The sequence below is a fragment of the Peromyscus maniculatus genome, chromosome 1, assembly GCF_049852395.1.
Source record: "Peromyscus maniculatus bairdii isolate BWxNUB_F1_BW_parent chromosome 1, HU_Pman_BW_mat_3.1, whole genome shotgun sequence".
Taxonomy (NCBI): Eukaryota; Metazoa; Chordata; class Mammalia; order Rodentia; family Cricetidae; genus Peromyscus; species Peromyscus maniculatus.
The window spans coordinates 99,202,092-99,214,522 of NC_134852.1; the positions used below are offsets into that span (position 1 = coordinate 99,202,092).

General features: G+C 37.5%; 1 protein-coding gene across 4 annotated transcripts in view; it reads left to right on the forward strand.

The window, feature by feature from the left end:
• The window catches only part of Grm5 (glutamate metabotropic receptor 5), a 480,702-nt gene that overhangs the window by 419,141 nt on the left and 49,130 nt on the right, over positions 1 to 12,431 (forward strand). For all 4 annotated transcript variants that reach the window (XM_016004111.3, XM_016004113.3, XM_076546727.1 and 1 more), the window contains exon 9: positions 7,410 to 8,349. In XM_016004111.3, the coding sequence (XP_015859597.3) occupies positions 7,410 to 8,349 (940 nt within the window). The remainder of the gene's footprint in view (positions 1 to 7,409; positions 8,350 to 12,431) is intronic.

The window sequence follows — 12,431 nt, forward strand, 5'->3', positions numbered from 1 at the left end:
ATTAAGGGTGTAGATGGAGACAAATGGATTTGGGAGCTGACAGACCAGTCAGCCTAACAAAAAGGGCATGATTCTAGCTCAGTGATAATCGACCGACCCTGTCTCATGAGAATAGGGCAGAGAGGAGTGGAGGAAGACACTCTAAGTGTTCTTCTGGGCTTCCCATACATACACATAAGTGTGGGTACTCCTGCATTTACAAATGCGTGCACTACAAACATATAAATCATAACACACACACACACACACACACACACACACACACACACACACGACAGAGAGGGGAAGAAGAATAGTCCAGTTTGCTGCATCTCTCTTTATTAACACAGGAAATGAATTGTCCAGATCCATTGAATTTTTCCAAGTGATATTAATCAATGATCAAACATCTATAAAATGCATAGGTAAAAACAGGACTATTTATAATATTAAACATATCTTACAAATCTTGTGGTTTGCTTACCTAGTTTTTTCCATTTCTGTGTATCATCTTGCACCTAAAATCCAACCACAGTAAACAGAACTCAGACCTCCATCTATATACTCCAAAATAGTGATGTAACTTAGACTTTCTAGATGCATGGAAAAATGACTTGCTCCACTCATCTGGATGATAATTCTATAATTTTAAAATAAATATTTATTTCTGAGTTGCTATGCCAACCATAGGAGTGATTCTCATTATATTAAGACATCACTCATGGACAAGAGACAAGCCTTATAATTAACATCGGGTGCTGGCAAACAGGTAAATAAGACAAATTTAATACATCCCTGCATATATAAAAATAGACTGATATTATAGTATGTATTATAGACAAAATTAAGTACTTAAATTTTATTAAACTATATATTGTAAATACTTTACAATAGTAAATTATTTCCAACTCATCTGAACTATGAAAAGTTAACATTTTTATATAAAGCTAACTGAATAAAAAACAGAAAGATAGGGAATGTCTTGACTTCAGAAACAATTCCACGCATCCCTGAGATCTCAGGCCAACACCCTAGATATCACATCTTGGGAGGTTAAACAGATGGGTGAATAGATAACAAATGGCGTACTGGTAGAAGAGAGTGAAAGCAAATATGACATTTCAGTCATCAGTTAACATTCCTTGCTCAGAACGTGTATGTGGCCTGTGTGTCAAAAGATGGGTCCAGTGTCCCCTTCCTGTTTTCTCATTGCTAACATGGCCTGGCCATCAGCTAAGGGCACATATATCTTGTCCTCAGACATCTTCAGTATCAAATTGCTTCCCTCAGAAATGTACAAGAGTTGTAGAGATCATTAAGTTGCCCCTGTTCCAGCTGACTTAGATAAGAACACTGGCATCTGTCTCTCATTCCCCCAGCCTGAGTCGGCAGTTGGAAGAGATCTTAAAGATGCATCTGTCAAGGAAGTGTTAGCCACAGGAACATTGTTTTTGTAAGTGTGCTTTCTAAATGTGAAGCAAGAACATCAGGTATGAGTGAGCAATCACATCATTGTTAGGGGCTCCAGAGGTTGTCCAGTAGTCATGGATCCCATCATGACATCTTGAAGCACATTAGTGGGATCACACAATCAATGTGAATGATACTATTCTGGTAGCTTCTTTCCTTGAACAAATTGTTGTATTTTCAATTTAAGGTGTGTTATTCCAATGAAGAGAAAAACTGTAAGCCAGATATGAAACAGGAGAAAGTCAATGGGAACCTAAATAAGTGATGTCAGGCCCTGGCCATTGTTTTCTAATCTAGGGCCCCACTGCTTTTCTAGAAAAGAATAAAACACAGGGAACTCCATGGCTATGATGAAGATTAGTACTAAAATATGACAAGTTACACTAAACTAATAAACTCACATGAAAAGTGCAAACAAACTATAAAATATATGCACTCCAGATTCTTAATGTCTGCACCTACTTCCTTACACTGAGAGTGAAATAAGCATAAAAAGCAAATTATTCGTTTAAAATACCCATAAATAAGAAGAAAAATAAGAAGATTAGCATTTTGCATGTTTGTAGACAATATATATAGTAGAGACCATCATCATTGTGAAAAAATTCACAACAGAGTGAAGTTTGTATTATTTTACGATTCTCTGAAATTTGATGGAATATGTTCCCTATTAAACAGGACACTCTCACTTAAAAAATTAATAATTGGCTCATAGTATAATAGGACAAAATTATGATGACTTACTACTACCAGATATACCTCTAGACCTGAGACTTGAAACTTCCAGTAAGCTTGTTTTGGTGAGAACTGAAAAGGAAACTGAAGTGATGTTCTATAGGAAGCTAGCATGGGCTACACAATAAACCACCTTCCTTTGACATCAGAAACACTTTCTTCCTGGCCAGTGAATCCTAGGCCACCCCTCACATACCCTACTTCACCTACCATTCCTTAATGCAAGACTCTGTCCTCATCTGGCTCTATGGATTTTAGTTATTGATTTATTCACATGATATTCTTTTGAACTAGAAACAATTCATTTTAAATTAGCTATGGCTTGGAGTTTCTGGTTCCATATGCTCACTTGGCCACATGTAAAACACAACACATCCAAGTTGGAAATACACATCATCACCGTAAGGTGTGATACTTCCATTTTAACCATTCTTTCTTATTTAATAGTAGTGCTATCAATTCATTAGAACCAACTCACTTAATCTCTTGTCTGACTTCTTCAAAATTTCTCCCAATACTAGTTCTGAAATGTCCTCATAGTTTATTATATTAAAATAGTGACTGTGAATTTTGTCCTTATCATCTCTAAATGTCCTCTTTTAGTTTGCCTAATACTATTTTCCTCATGTCCTAACACTCATTTCTAACTACCATCGAACTTCCTCACTATCCAACTTTAAGATACTTCATCTAATGAAAGCCATAAGCAAGGATAGGATGTCCACAACTTGGATTTAGCATATGAGACATTCATTCATAAAATGAATAAAAAGTCAACTTGTGAACCCTACCACAGAATTGTTGACCAAGAACAAAGCAGCAATTGTATAGAGCCTTGTAAGTTGCATATTCAAAATATTATTTGTATACCACTCCTGGGCATATTCCCAAATGACTCCTTATCCTCCCATGTAGGTACTTGCTCATTCTTGTTTATTGCAATTCTATTCATAATTGCAAGAAAATGAAACGAGACTAGATGTCCATCAACAGATGAATGAATAATGAAAATGTGGCACATATACAAAATGGAATTCTATTCAACTCTTTACAAAAATTAAGATTTCAGAATAATTGATAAAACAAAAAAAATGAATATAGGCAAAGTAACCAAGTCTCTGAAAGATAAAATTGTATTCTCTCTCACATGCAGACCTTATGTGTTTTTATGTATATACAAAAACTTTCAGGGTTTATATGTATTTAATTAAGGGTAACAATAGATATGCTAAAGTGGGCAGGTGAAAACCCACCCTGTTTCAACCCTACACAAAGAAATGCAGACAAGTAAGGAATGCTGAGAGCAAGAGAAATAGTCTTCCATAGGAAAGACCATACTAATTGATTATCTGATAACAAAGGTCAGCCCTGGAAACATTCACACAAGTAGCATTATACAAACTGAGCAGATTGTATTTGTGTACTTATTAATCTCTCTCTCTCTCTCTCTCTCTCTCTCTCTCTCTCTCTCTCTCTCTCTCTCTCTCTCAGACAATAAAAAATATAGCATGGATTTGAAAGAGAGAAAGGATAGACTTATAAAAGGGTTTGAAGGGAGGAAAAGGAAAGGGGAAATCGTGGGATTATATAATGATCTCAAAAACTAAGAGAAATAATAAAGGGGGGCTATGAGAGGTATAGACTGTGAGACTGGATAGGAGACCATGAGAAGAAAACAAGGGTTGCTAAGAAAGTGTAAGTCAGAGAGGATAAAGGTGAAAAGAAGTTATCGGGGTAAAGACACAAGAGAAGGGTAGATAGAAAAGAGCAGGGTGAGAAAAACAATAAAAAATTTTATTTGAAAAATACCATAATGAAGCCTAATATTTTTAAAACAAACTATTTGCTTCTCTGCACAGTAATGACTCAAAGATCTCCTAATTTTCAACCTTGAATTGTATTTTTGTTATATTCCTTAAATGATTATGGTGCAATGTCTGCTGCTGGGAGCTCAAGATGTCATTTGTTGATAGTAACACTATAATGAGTCTAATATATTGGGGAAGAACAGTTATTAAAGTGTTTCATGCAATGGTGTTGCCATTGAGCTACACATAAAGCTTCCTGAATGATTCACATTAAATGAAAATATATTCCAGTGAATGTATAAATTCAAGTAAATTCCAAATAATGACATCACATGAGACCCATACCTTATGTATAGTTTCTCAACACATAAAACTAATGAATTGCCATTAGTTTCACACATGAGGCTAATGGATTGCACGTAGACAGTTCAAGAATCTATCTGACATAGAAACGATGATTAATGTTATCTTATGCAAAGCACTGAGAAATTTGGATACTAATTTCATTTAGATAAAAGGGGCAATTAAGAACAGAATAGCAGAATATATATATATATATATATTGGTTTTTCGAGACAGGGTTTCTCTTGTGTAGCTTTGCGCCTTTGCCTTTCCTGGGACTCACTTGGTAGCCCAAGCTGGCCTCGAACTCACAGAGATCTGCCTGCCTCTGCCTCCCGAGTGCTGGGATTAAAGGCGTGCGCCACCACCGCCTGGCAAAATTGTATATTTTTAAAAAGCCCTTAAGTTAAAACATTCAAAATTTTCAGTTGCTTCTTTATGTGGTTAAAGAATCTCTGGTTTATATATTATGTGGAATATTTCCTATGTTAGTAATAACATGTGGACACTAGAAATGCATGACCTAACAGTGAAAAGAATCTCTACATAATCGTTATCGACAATGAAGTTCTTTGTCAAATCACAGTCACAATGCATTGTTCCATATGATAAAGATAATAGTGATTAATTCTTTCTTTTGAACATATTTTCTATAAGAGAAATCCTATAGATATAAACTGAAGGTCTATGACAAACTAAAGTATCAAAGGTAGAACATTCTTAAACTCATTAATTAATGAATTAAATATTTTTGGTTGAGACAGGATTTTATGTCTCCCAGGGCCTGCCCTCCAGCTGGTTATGTAGTTAAGGATGAAATTGAACTTCCTCACTCATGGGATTACAAGCATGCCCCACTATCCTCAGTTCATGTAGTACTAAGAAATCAAACTTAGGACTTTGTGTATTCTAAGAAAGCACTCTACCAACTGATCTGTAGCCTCAACCCAGTTTTATTTTAATATATAAATATTGTATGTGAATATATGTGACTGAAAACATGGATACAGATCTCTGCATTAGTAGTAAGATATATAGAGTAAGATAAATATTTGTTAATGATTAAATATGTATATAATGACCTATTCACTTTGGACTACTCATATATTTTTAGGTTAAAAGATCTTTTATTTTATGTTACATTGATTTGCCTGAAAATTCATGATGTCATTTTTTAATAGCTGAAAAATATTCCATTGTATACTTGTACAACATTTTCTTTATCCATTCTTTGGTTTAGTGACATCTAGGTTATTCCAGTTTCTGGCTATTATGAATAGAGAGGCTATGATCATGGTTGAGCAAGGTTCCTGTGGTAAGATGATACATCCTTGGGGTATATTCCCAAGAGTGGTATAACTGGACATTGAGGTAGATCAATCCCCATCTTTCTGAGGAACTGCCACACTGATTTCCATAGTGGCTGTACAAGTTTGCACTCCCACCAGCAATGAAAGAGTATTTCCCCTGCTTCTCATACTGACCATAATGAGCTGTCACTTGTGTTATTGATCTTAACCATTCTGGAGGTGAAAGATAAAATCTCAAAGTCATTTTGATTTACATCTTCTGATGGCTAAGCATATTGAACATTTCTTTAAGTGTTTTTTGGCCATTTGAAATTCCTCTATTGAAAATTATCTGTTTAGATCTGTATCCCATTTTTCAATTGGGTTATTTGAATTTTTGATGTCTAGTTTCTTGAGTTCTTTCAATATTTTAAATATTAGCCCTCTATCAGATGTGGAGTTGGTAAAAAAAATCTTTTCTCATTAGGTAGGCTGTTGCTTTGTCCAATTGAAGGTGTTCTTTGCCTTTCCAAAACTTTTCAGTTTCACAAAGTCCCATGTATTATTAATTGTTCATCTTAGTGCCTGTGTTAACAGTGTTCTATTCAGATCTATGCATTAGCAGTGAGGTATGTATTTATTTATAGCTAAAGATGTATATAATAACTCATATTCACTTTGGAATAGTCACAAAATCTATAAGTTAAAAGATCTTTTAAAGATTCTTGAGAATACAAATACATTTTCTAGTAGAAGCAGTGTTGCAAAGTGTGCAGATGACCTCAGGAATACAACTCTGTTGAGCCTATAGTACTAAGAGCTAACTGTTTGAAAACTGAAATACTGATACATGAGGCAAGAAGAGGAAATGTATGGGGGGAGAGGATCATCCCTTTCTATTTTCCAATTGTCTTTTGTGTTTGATTTTTTGTTTGTTTGTTTGTTTAAAAAAATCAAAAATCTTCCTTTGTTTTTACTAGCATCCTCCCTTCTGTGACATCTAAGACAAAGATATTTCTGAAAAATCCTAGCTCATCCTTACCAGTGCTGGTCACCTTTCACAGATTTACTTTTAATGTACTTTGACATGCATTAAAATACCATAGAGACTCTGAAATAGTCTGCATCTTTGTCTACAGCCTGGATTTCATACATCAATAAAAGCATGTTTGAAATGCTGCCACACAAATCTTTCCATGCCATTCTTCTACATAGTTCACAATGGTACTTCCAGTCAACTTGAGATTCTCTGACCTGCAAGCTGCCCTACCTGCCTGCTCTGCAACCACATCCAAGGCTGTGCATCACATGATTGCACTGTAGTGTCCTTTCTTTTCTCCTTTTCTCACACGTAACCTATATTCCCCAAATATATTCAGTTTCATGTTCTGTCATACAGCATTTGCTAGTTCCTATTATAGGGATCCTTGGTTGCATCTAACTAAGAATAAAGCCATGGCATTTCTCCATAGGCTTACCCCAGATGTAAGTAATTGTTTAAAAGATGACAATTGTTTAAAAGATAATTAATTTTTATGATGACAGGAAAAATGATTATCATCACTTAGTTTCAGAATGTAGGACAGTTCATATCAAGCAGCATACACTTAACAATATTAATTTTTCTGAATGAATCTTTGAAGGAATAAATTGTATGAGAGATTGAAATTATAAGGGTAAATGAGAGACAGACTGAAACAATCAAAAGCAGCTGCTTGTAAATTGGGTGCTTGTACACCAAATAATTTATCTCCTTCTTTTTCAATACGTGTCTATGTCTCTGCAGGCTGTGATTTGATCCCAGTACAGTATCTTCGCTGGGGTGACCCTGAGCCCATTGCAGCTGTGGTCTTCGCCTGTCTCGGTCTGCTGGCCACCCTGTTTGTTACTGTGATCTTCATCATTTATCGGGATACTCCAGTGGTCAAGTCCTCCAGCAGAGAGCTCTGTTACATTATCCTTGCCGGCATCTGCCTGGGCTACTTATGCACTTTCTGCCTCATTGCAAAGCCCAAGCAGATTTACTGCTATCTCCAGAGAATCGGCATCGGTCTCTCTCCAGCCATGAGCTATTCAGCCCTTGTAACCAAGACCAACCGTATTGCGAGGATCCTAGCTGGCAGCAAGAAGAAGATCTGTACCAAAAAGCCCAGATTCATGAGTGCCTGTGCTCAGTTAGTGATTGCCTTCATTCTCATCTGTATCCAGCTGGGCATTATTGTGGCCCTGTTTATCATGGAGCCTCCGGATATAATGCATGACTACCCAAGCATTCGAGAAGTCTACTTGATTTGTAATACCACCAATCTAGGGGTTGTCACTCCTCTTGGATACAATGGATTGTTGATTTTGAGCTGCACATTCTATGCTTTCAAGACCAGAAATGTTCCCGCTAACTTTAATGAGGCCAAGTATATCGCCTTCACCATGTACACAACCTGCATCATATGGCTGGCCTTCGTGCCTATCTACTTTGGCAGCAACTACAAAATCATCACCATGTGTTTCTCAGTCAGCCTCAGTGCTACGGTGGCCCTGGGCTGCATGTTTGTGCCGAAGGTGTACATCATCCTGGCCAAACCGGAGCGAAATGTGCGCAGCGCCTTTACAACATCTACAGTGGTGCGCATGCATGTAGGGGATGGCAAGTCATCCTCTGCTGCCAGCAGATCCAGCAGCCTAGTCAATCTGTGGAAGAGGAGGGGCTCCTCTGGGGAAACGCTAAGGTAACAGTTGTGAGGGCGTAGCAGGGCATGGCTGCTGGGGAAACCGCTCTGTTTGCTTTGGTCTTTCAATAAGGATGTCTGCATGATTCGGACTACAGGACTCAGGGTGCTTTAGGGTTTGAGACTAGTGTTTATTGTAGGATTGACTGAGTATTGTCCAGTTAAATAAGCTAGGGCTAGAAGCATAGAAGTCAAGATGACTAATAAAACAGTTACATCCTAAGGCAAGTTGGTTCAGATGGGTAGGGAGAACAGAGCTAGGTTATATTTTAGTTGAAGTAGGCAAGTTAAACTCTTTAAAGAGATATTTTAATAGCCTAAAAGGACAAAACAACACAATGCCTTTGCATGAAATTCTACTGAATTCATTAGTTTCCCTGTTCTTTATTACCTAGAGTTTCATCCCACCCCATGTTCAATATCATAAACAGCAGCTAATAAGTAACTGTAGTCTGCAAATGATCTGGAGCCAAAGGCCAATGTATGAGTGAATCTGAGTGTTATTCTTATAACTATCCCCATAGATTCAAAATAGAAACCATGAATCTTGAGAACAAATTCTAAGACATTCAAGTGTTACACGGATTGGCAATAGTTTGAAATAAGGAGGTACCATTCCATGAATTCTTATGGATTATAAGTAAAGATTTCCTCTATTTAGGAAGTGCCTATCAAAAAGCTGATCAGGACATCTCTCCTGGAATTTCATAATCTTTCTAAAAACTGTATAAGGAAATGTAAGCTAAATAACTTTCAATTGAAAAATATTTTTCAAAATTAAGACAAATATCTAAATAATATTTCCTCTGGGTGACTTTTCTGTCATCCCTGCTTATTCAAAGCATACATGATAGTGATGATGAATATGGAGTGTCTGCTGAGGTTTGAAATGGACTTGGAGCTGTTTAGCCATAAATCCTAATCTGTTAGAGTTATTAACTTGTACCTTTACCTCATTAAATTCTTTTCTAATTACTTTACATTTCTCATCTCTTCCCATGTAGGTTGTGGTAGACACTTGACAAGCTAAGTTGTATCATTTCCTTCTTTGACAAATGCCAGAGAGTCTTGGTTTATACACAGAAGGCCTTCCATATATCTAACCTGCTCATATATTTCCTCCATGCCTTTCTGACACCTCTATTAAACACTCCTAAAACTTCTGCAAAATCAGCTTTTCAGATTGGCTAAGACATGTATTTTTCAGACTTTCTTTCACCAGCCACTTTTTCAAATAAAAATTTTCTAGAGAAAAAATGATTTATAAGACAGACAAGCTGGCATGGAAAGGCAATTGTTTGCCTAGGTCTGAGTATCAAGAACTCAACAAGGAAAGGCTCCTTAGAAAGAAAGCATCTAGTGATGGCAAAGAATGCTGCATAACCAGCTTTTCCTCTGTTTGAATGCTGACATTGTCATTTTGTCTCTGTACTGTATTGACTTCAGATGACTAATTAGGATCACTTCATTTATATACTGGACTGTAAGGAATGAATACACACAGTAGGCACTTTAGTCAAAGTAACATATTGTTATGCTAGACAGCCCTGGAACTAAATACTAGCAGCAGAAATTACTTAGCTGTATATCCTTTGCCAGGTTTTCTTAGCCTCTCTGAGACTCAGTTCCTCCTCTGATGAATGGAGATTGTGAAGTACAACTGTTACTCAGTTTAAGGACTGCATAACATATGCACTTAGCATATATCACATAATAAACACTTCTTAAGAAGTATTATTTTAATGAACTAAGTTATCAATTGCAAGTATTCTTCAATACCTGAAAGTCAGTTATATACACAAATAGGATGATATCAACAATTAAAAAGGCATCCAAAGTACAGTGCAAGTTTGTGAAGACTCTGCTCTTTCCAGGCTTCACCATCTTGACATCATACCAGATCGTTTAACATGTCTTGTTTCATACTTTGGTTAGAGCAAGCTCCCTGGGAGTGGAAGCCTCACATCTTTCTGTAGATCCCTCTGTTCTTGGTGCCTAGCTGGACTCACAGTGGTACATCACACATAGAAGCAGATGATTAGTGGTGTGTTGGTGTATTTGAAAAATTAATGAGTTTAGAAAGGTAGTGTACTGGGGTTTAGTTTTTGTTTGTCTTACAATTTGCATAGCACTTTGCAGTGATCATACCAATTTTCATAAGATTAAGCCTGCAGTATTTTGTGTTACAAATATCCCTCACAGTCCTATCACCACTAGTCTCAAATCAAGAAATGGATGAATTGTTAATCACATGTCTTGATACAGTGATACTGTTTCTATATGATATTTTGCTATTTTTTAACTATCTCATTTCCACTTTTTTATTTAACTTTTTTTCATTTTATATACAATTCTCTGTTCCTCATATCTCCCCTTCTCCTTATTCCCTTCACCACCCCCATCCCATTCCCATTTCCTCCTCATACCAGGTAAGGCTTCCCTTGGGTAGTCAGCACAGGCTGGCATACCAAGTTAGATCAGGATCCCTCCCCCCTGCATGAAGGCTGAATAAGGCATCCTACCATAGGGAATGAGCTCTAAAAAGCCAGTTCCTGTACCCAGGATAAGTCCTGGTCCCATTGCCAGGGGCCCACAAACATATCAAGCCATGCAACTTTTACCCACATTCAGAGAGCCTGGTGCCATCCCATGCAGGCTCCCCAGCTGTCAGTCCAGAGTCCATGAGCTCCCACTCGCTTGGGTCAGCTATCATTGTGGTTTTTCCCTTCATAATCCTGACCCCTCTTGCTTCTATAATACTTCCTCCCTTCCTTCCACAGAACTCTAGGAGCTTGACCAACTGCTTGGCTGTGGGTCTCTGCATCTGCTTGCATCAGTCACTGGATGTAGGTTCTATGATGACAATAAGGGTAGAGACCAATCTGAGTACATGAGAAGGCTAGCAAAGATAACCAGGCTACAATCCATAACCCCAGAGAAGCTAGATAAAGAGGAGGACCCTGAGAGGAACATGCATGGATCACCCCAGAAGGGGAAAAGGTTAAGATCTCCTGGGTGAACTGGGAAGGAGAAGTAAAGGGGAGGGGATGCAGCTGAAAACATAAGGGTTTGAGATGGCCTAGTTGGGGGAGGGATGGAGAGGAGAACAATGAAAGAGATATCTTGACAGAGTGAACCATTAAGGAGTTAGGGAGAAAACTGGAGCTAGGGAAATCCCCAGGGACTCACAAAGATGTCCCCAGCTAAGACTCATAGCCATGGTGGAGAGGGCGCTTAACCTATTTATTTTAAGTGATCAGAGATAGGATTTTGTGGCAATAAGTGAGTTTGATTTCCTTTCCAGAGCCATATTGTTCAGGGTATTGAATCTGGAAGTCAGTACAATTAGGTGTTACAATCTCAAAATAAAATAAATAAAAATAGAGAAGTACTTTGAAGCAATTTTTGTTGTTTTATGCAACCTTAAAGAAAGCCTGGTCTGTCCATGTGATTATAGCTGAGATAGGCTACAATCTGATTATAGAGAGATTTTCTTTCTGCCACCGAATAGGATATGTGAGCTGGCATATGCTGTTGATGTGGAGAAAAAAAAGTCAGAGAAAGCTGTCATCCCCTTGCACTGCATCCCATCCCTGCTGCTCTTTTCAAACTGTAATCCTCAGTGAGGGCTGTGACCTCAAAGTCCTTTCCTCCCTGATCCTAAACTAAAATATTGCTCCTCTTTGATACAGAGTCAAAATGCTCAAAGCACTAAGGTACTATTTTTCACATTGTAAGACACAGCTCTATTAATTTACCCTTCTTCAAACCCCAATTTTGTAAAGGTTTGTGTGTTTCACATTGTCACACCAGAGTTTAGAAAACGGGGAGCAAGTGAAAAAGGTGCCTCTGATAATTTTGTGTTTTCTTCTAAATGACTTCTATTATTTGTACTTTTCAGTGACTGAATTCTATCTTGTGCTATTGAGCTCATTTGTTGGGGTTTAGGAAGGTCTTCAGTAGGAAACTAAAATCCAAAACACCAGGTCTTTAGGTGCAGCTCCTATCCTGGCCCCACTTTGCTCTGCCCCATTCCATCTGGTTATGGAGACACAAACTGCTATTAGCCCAGGACTAGGTCT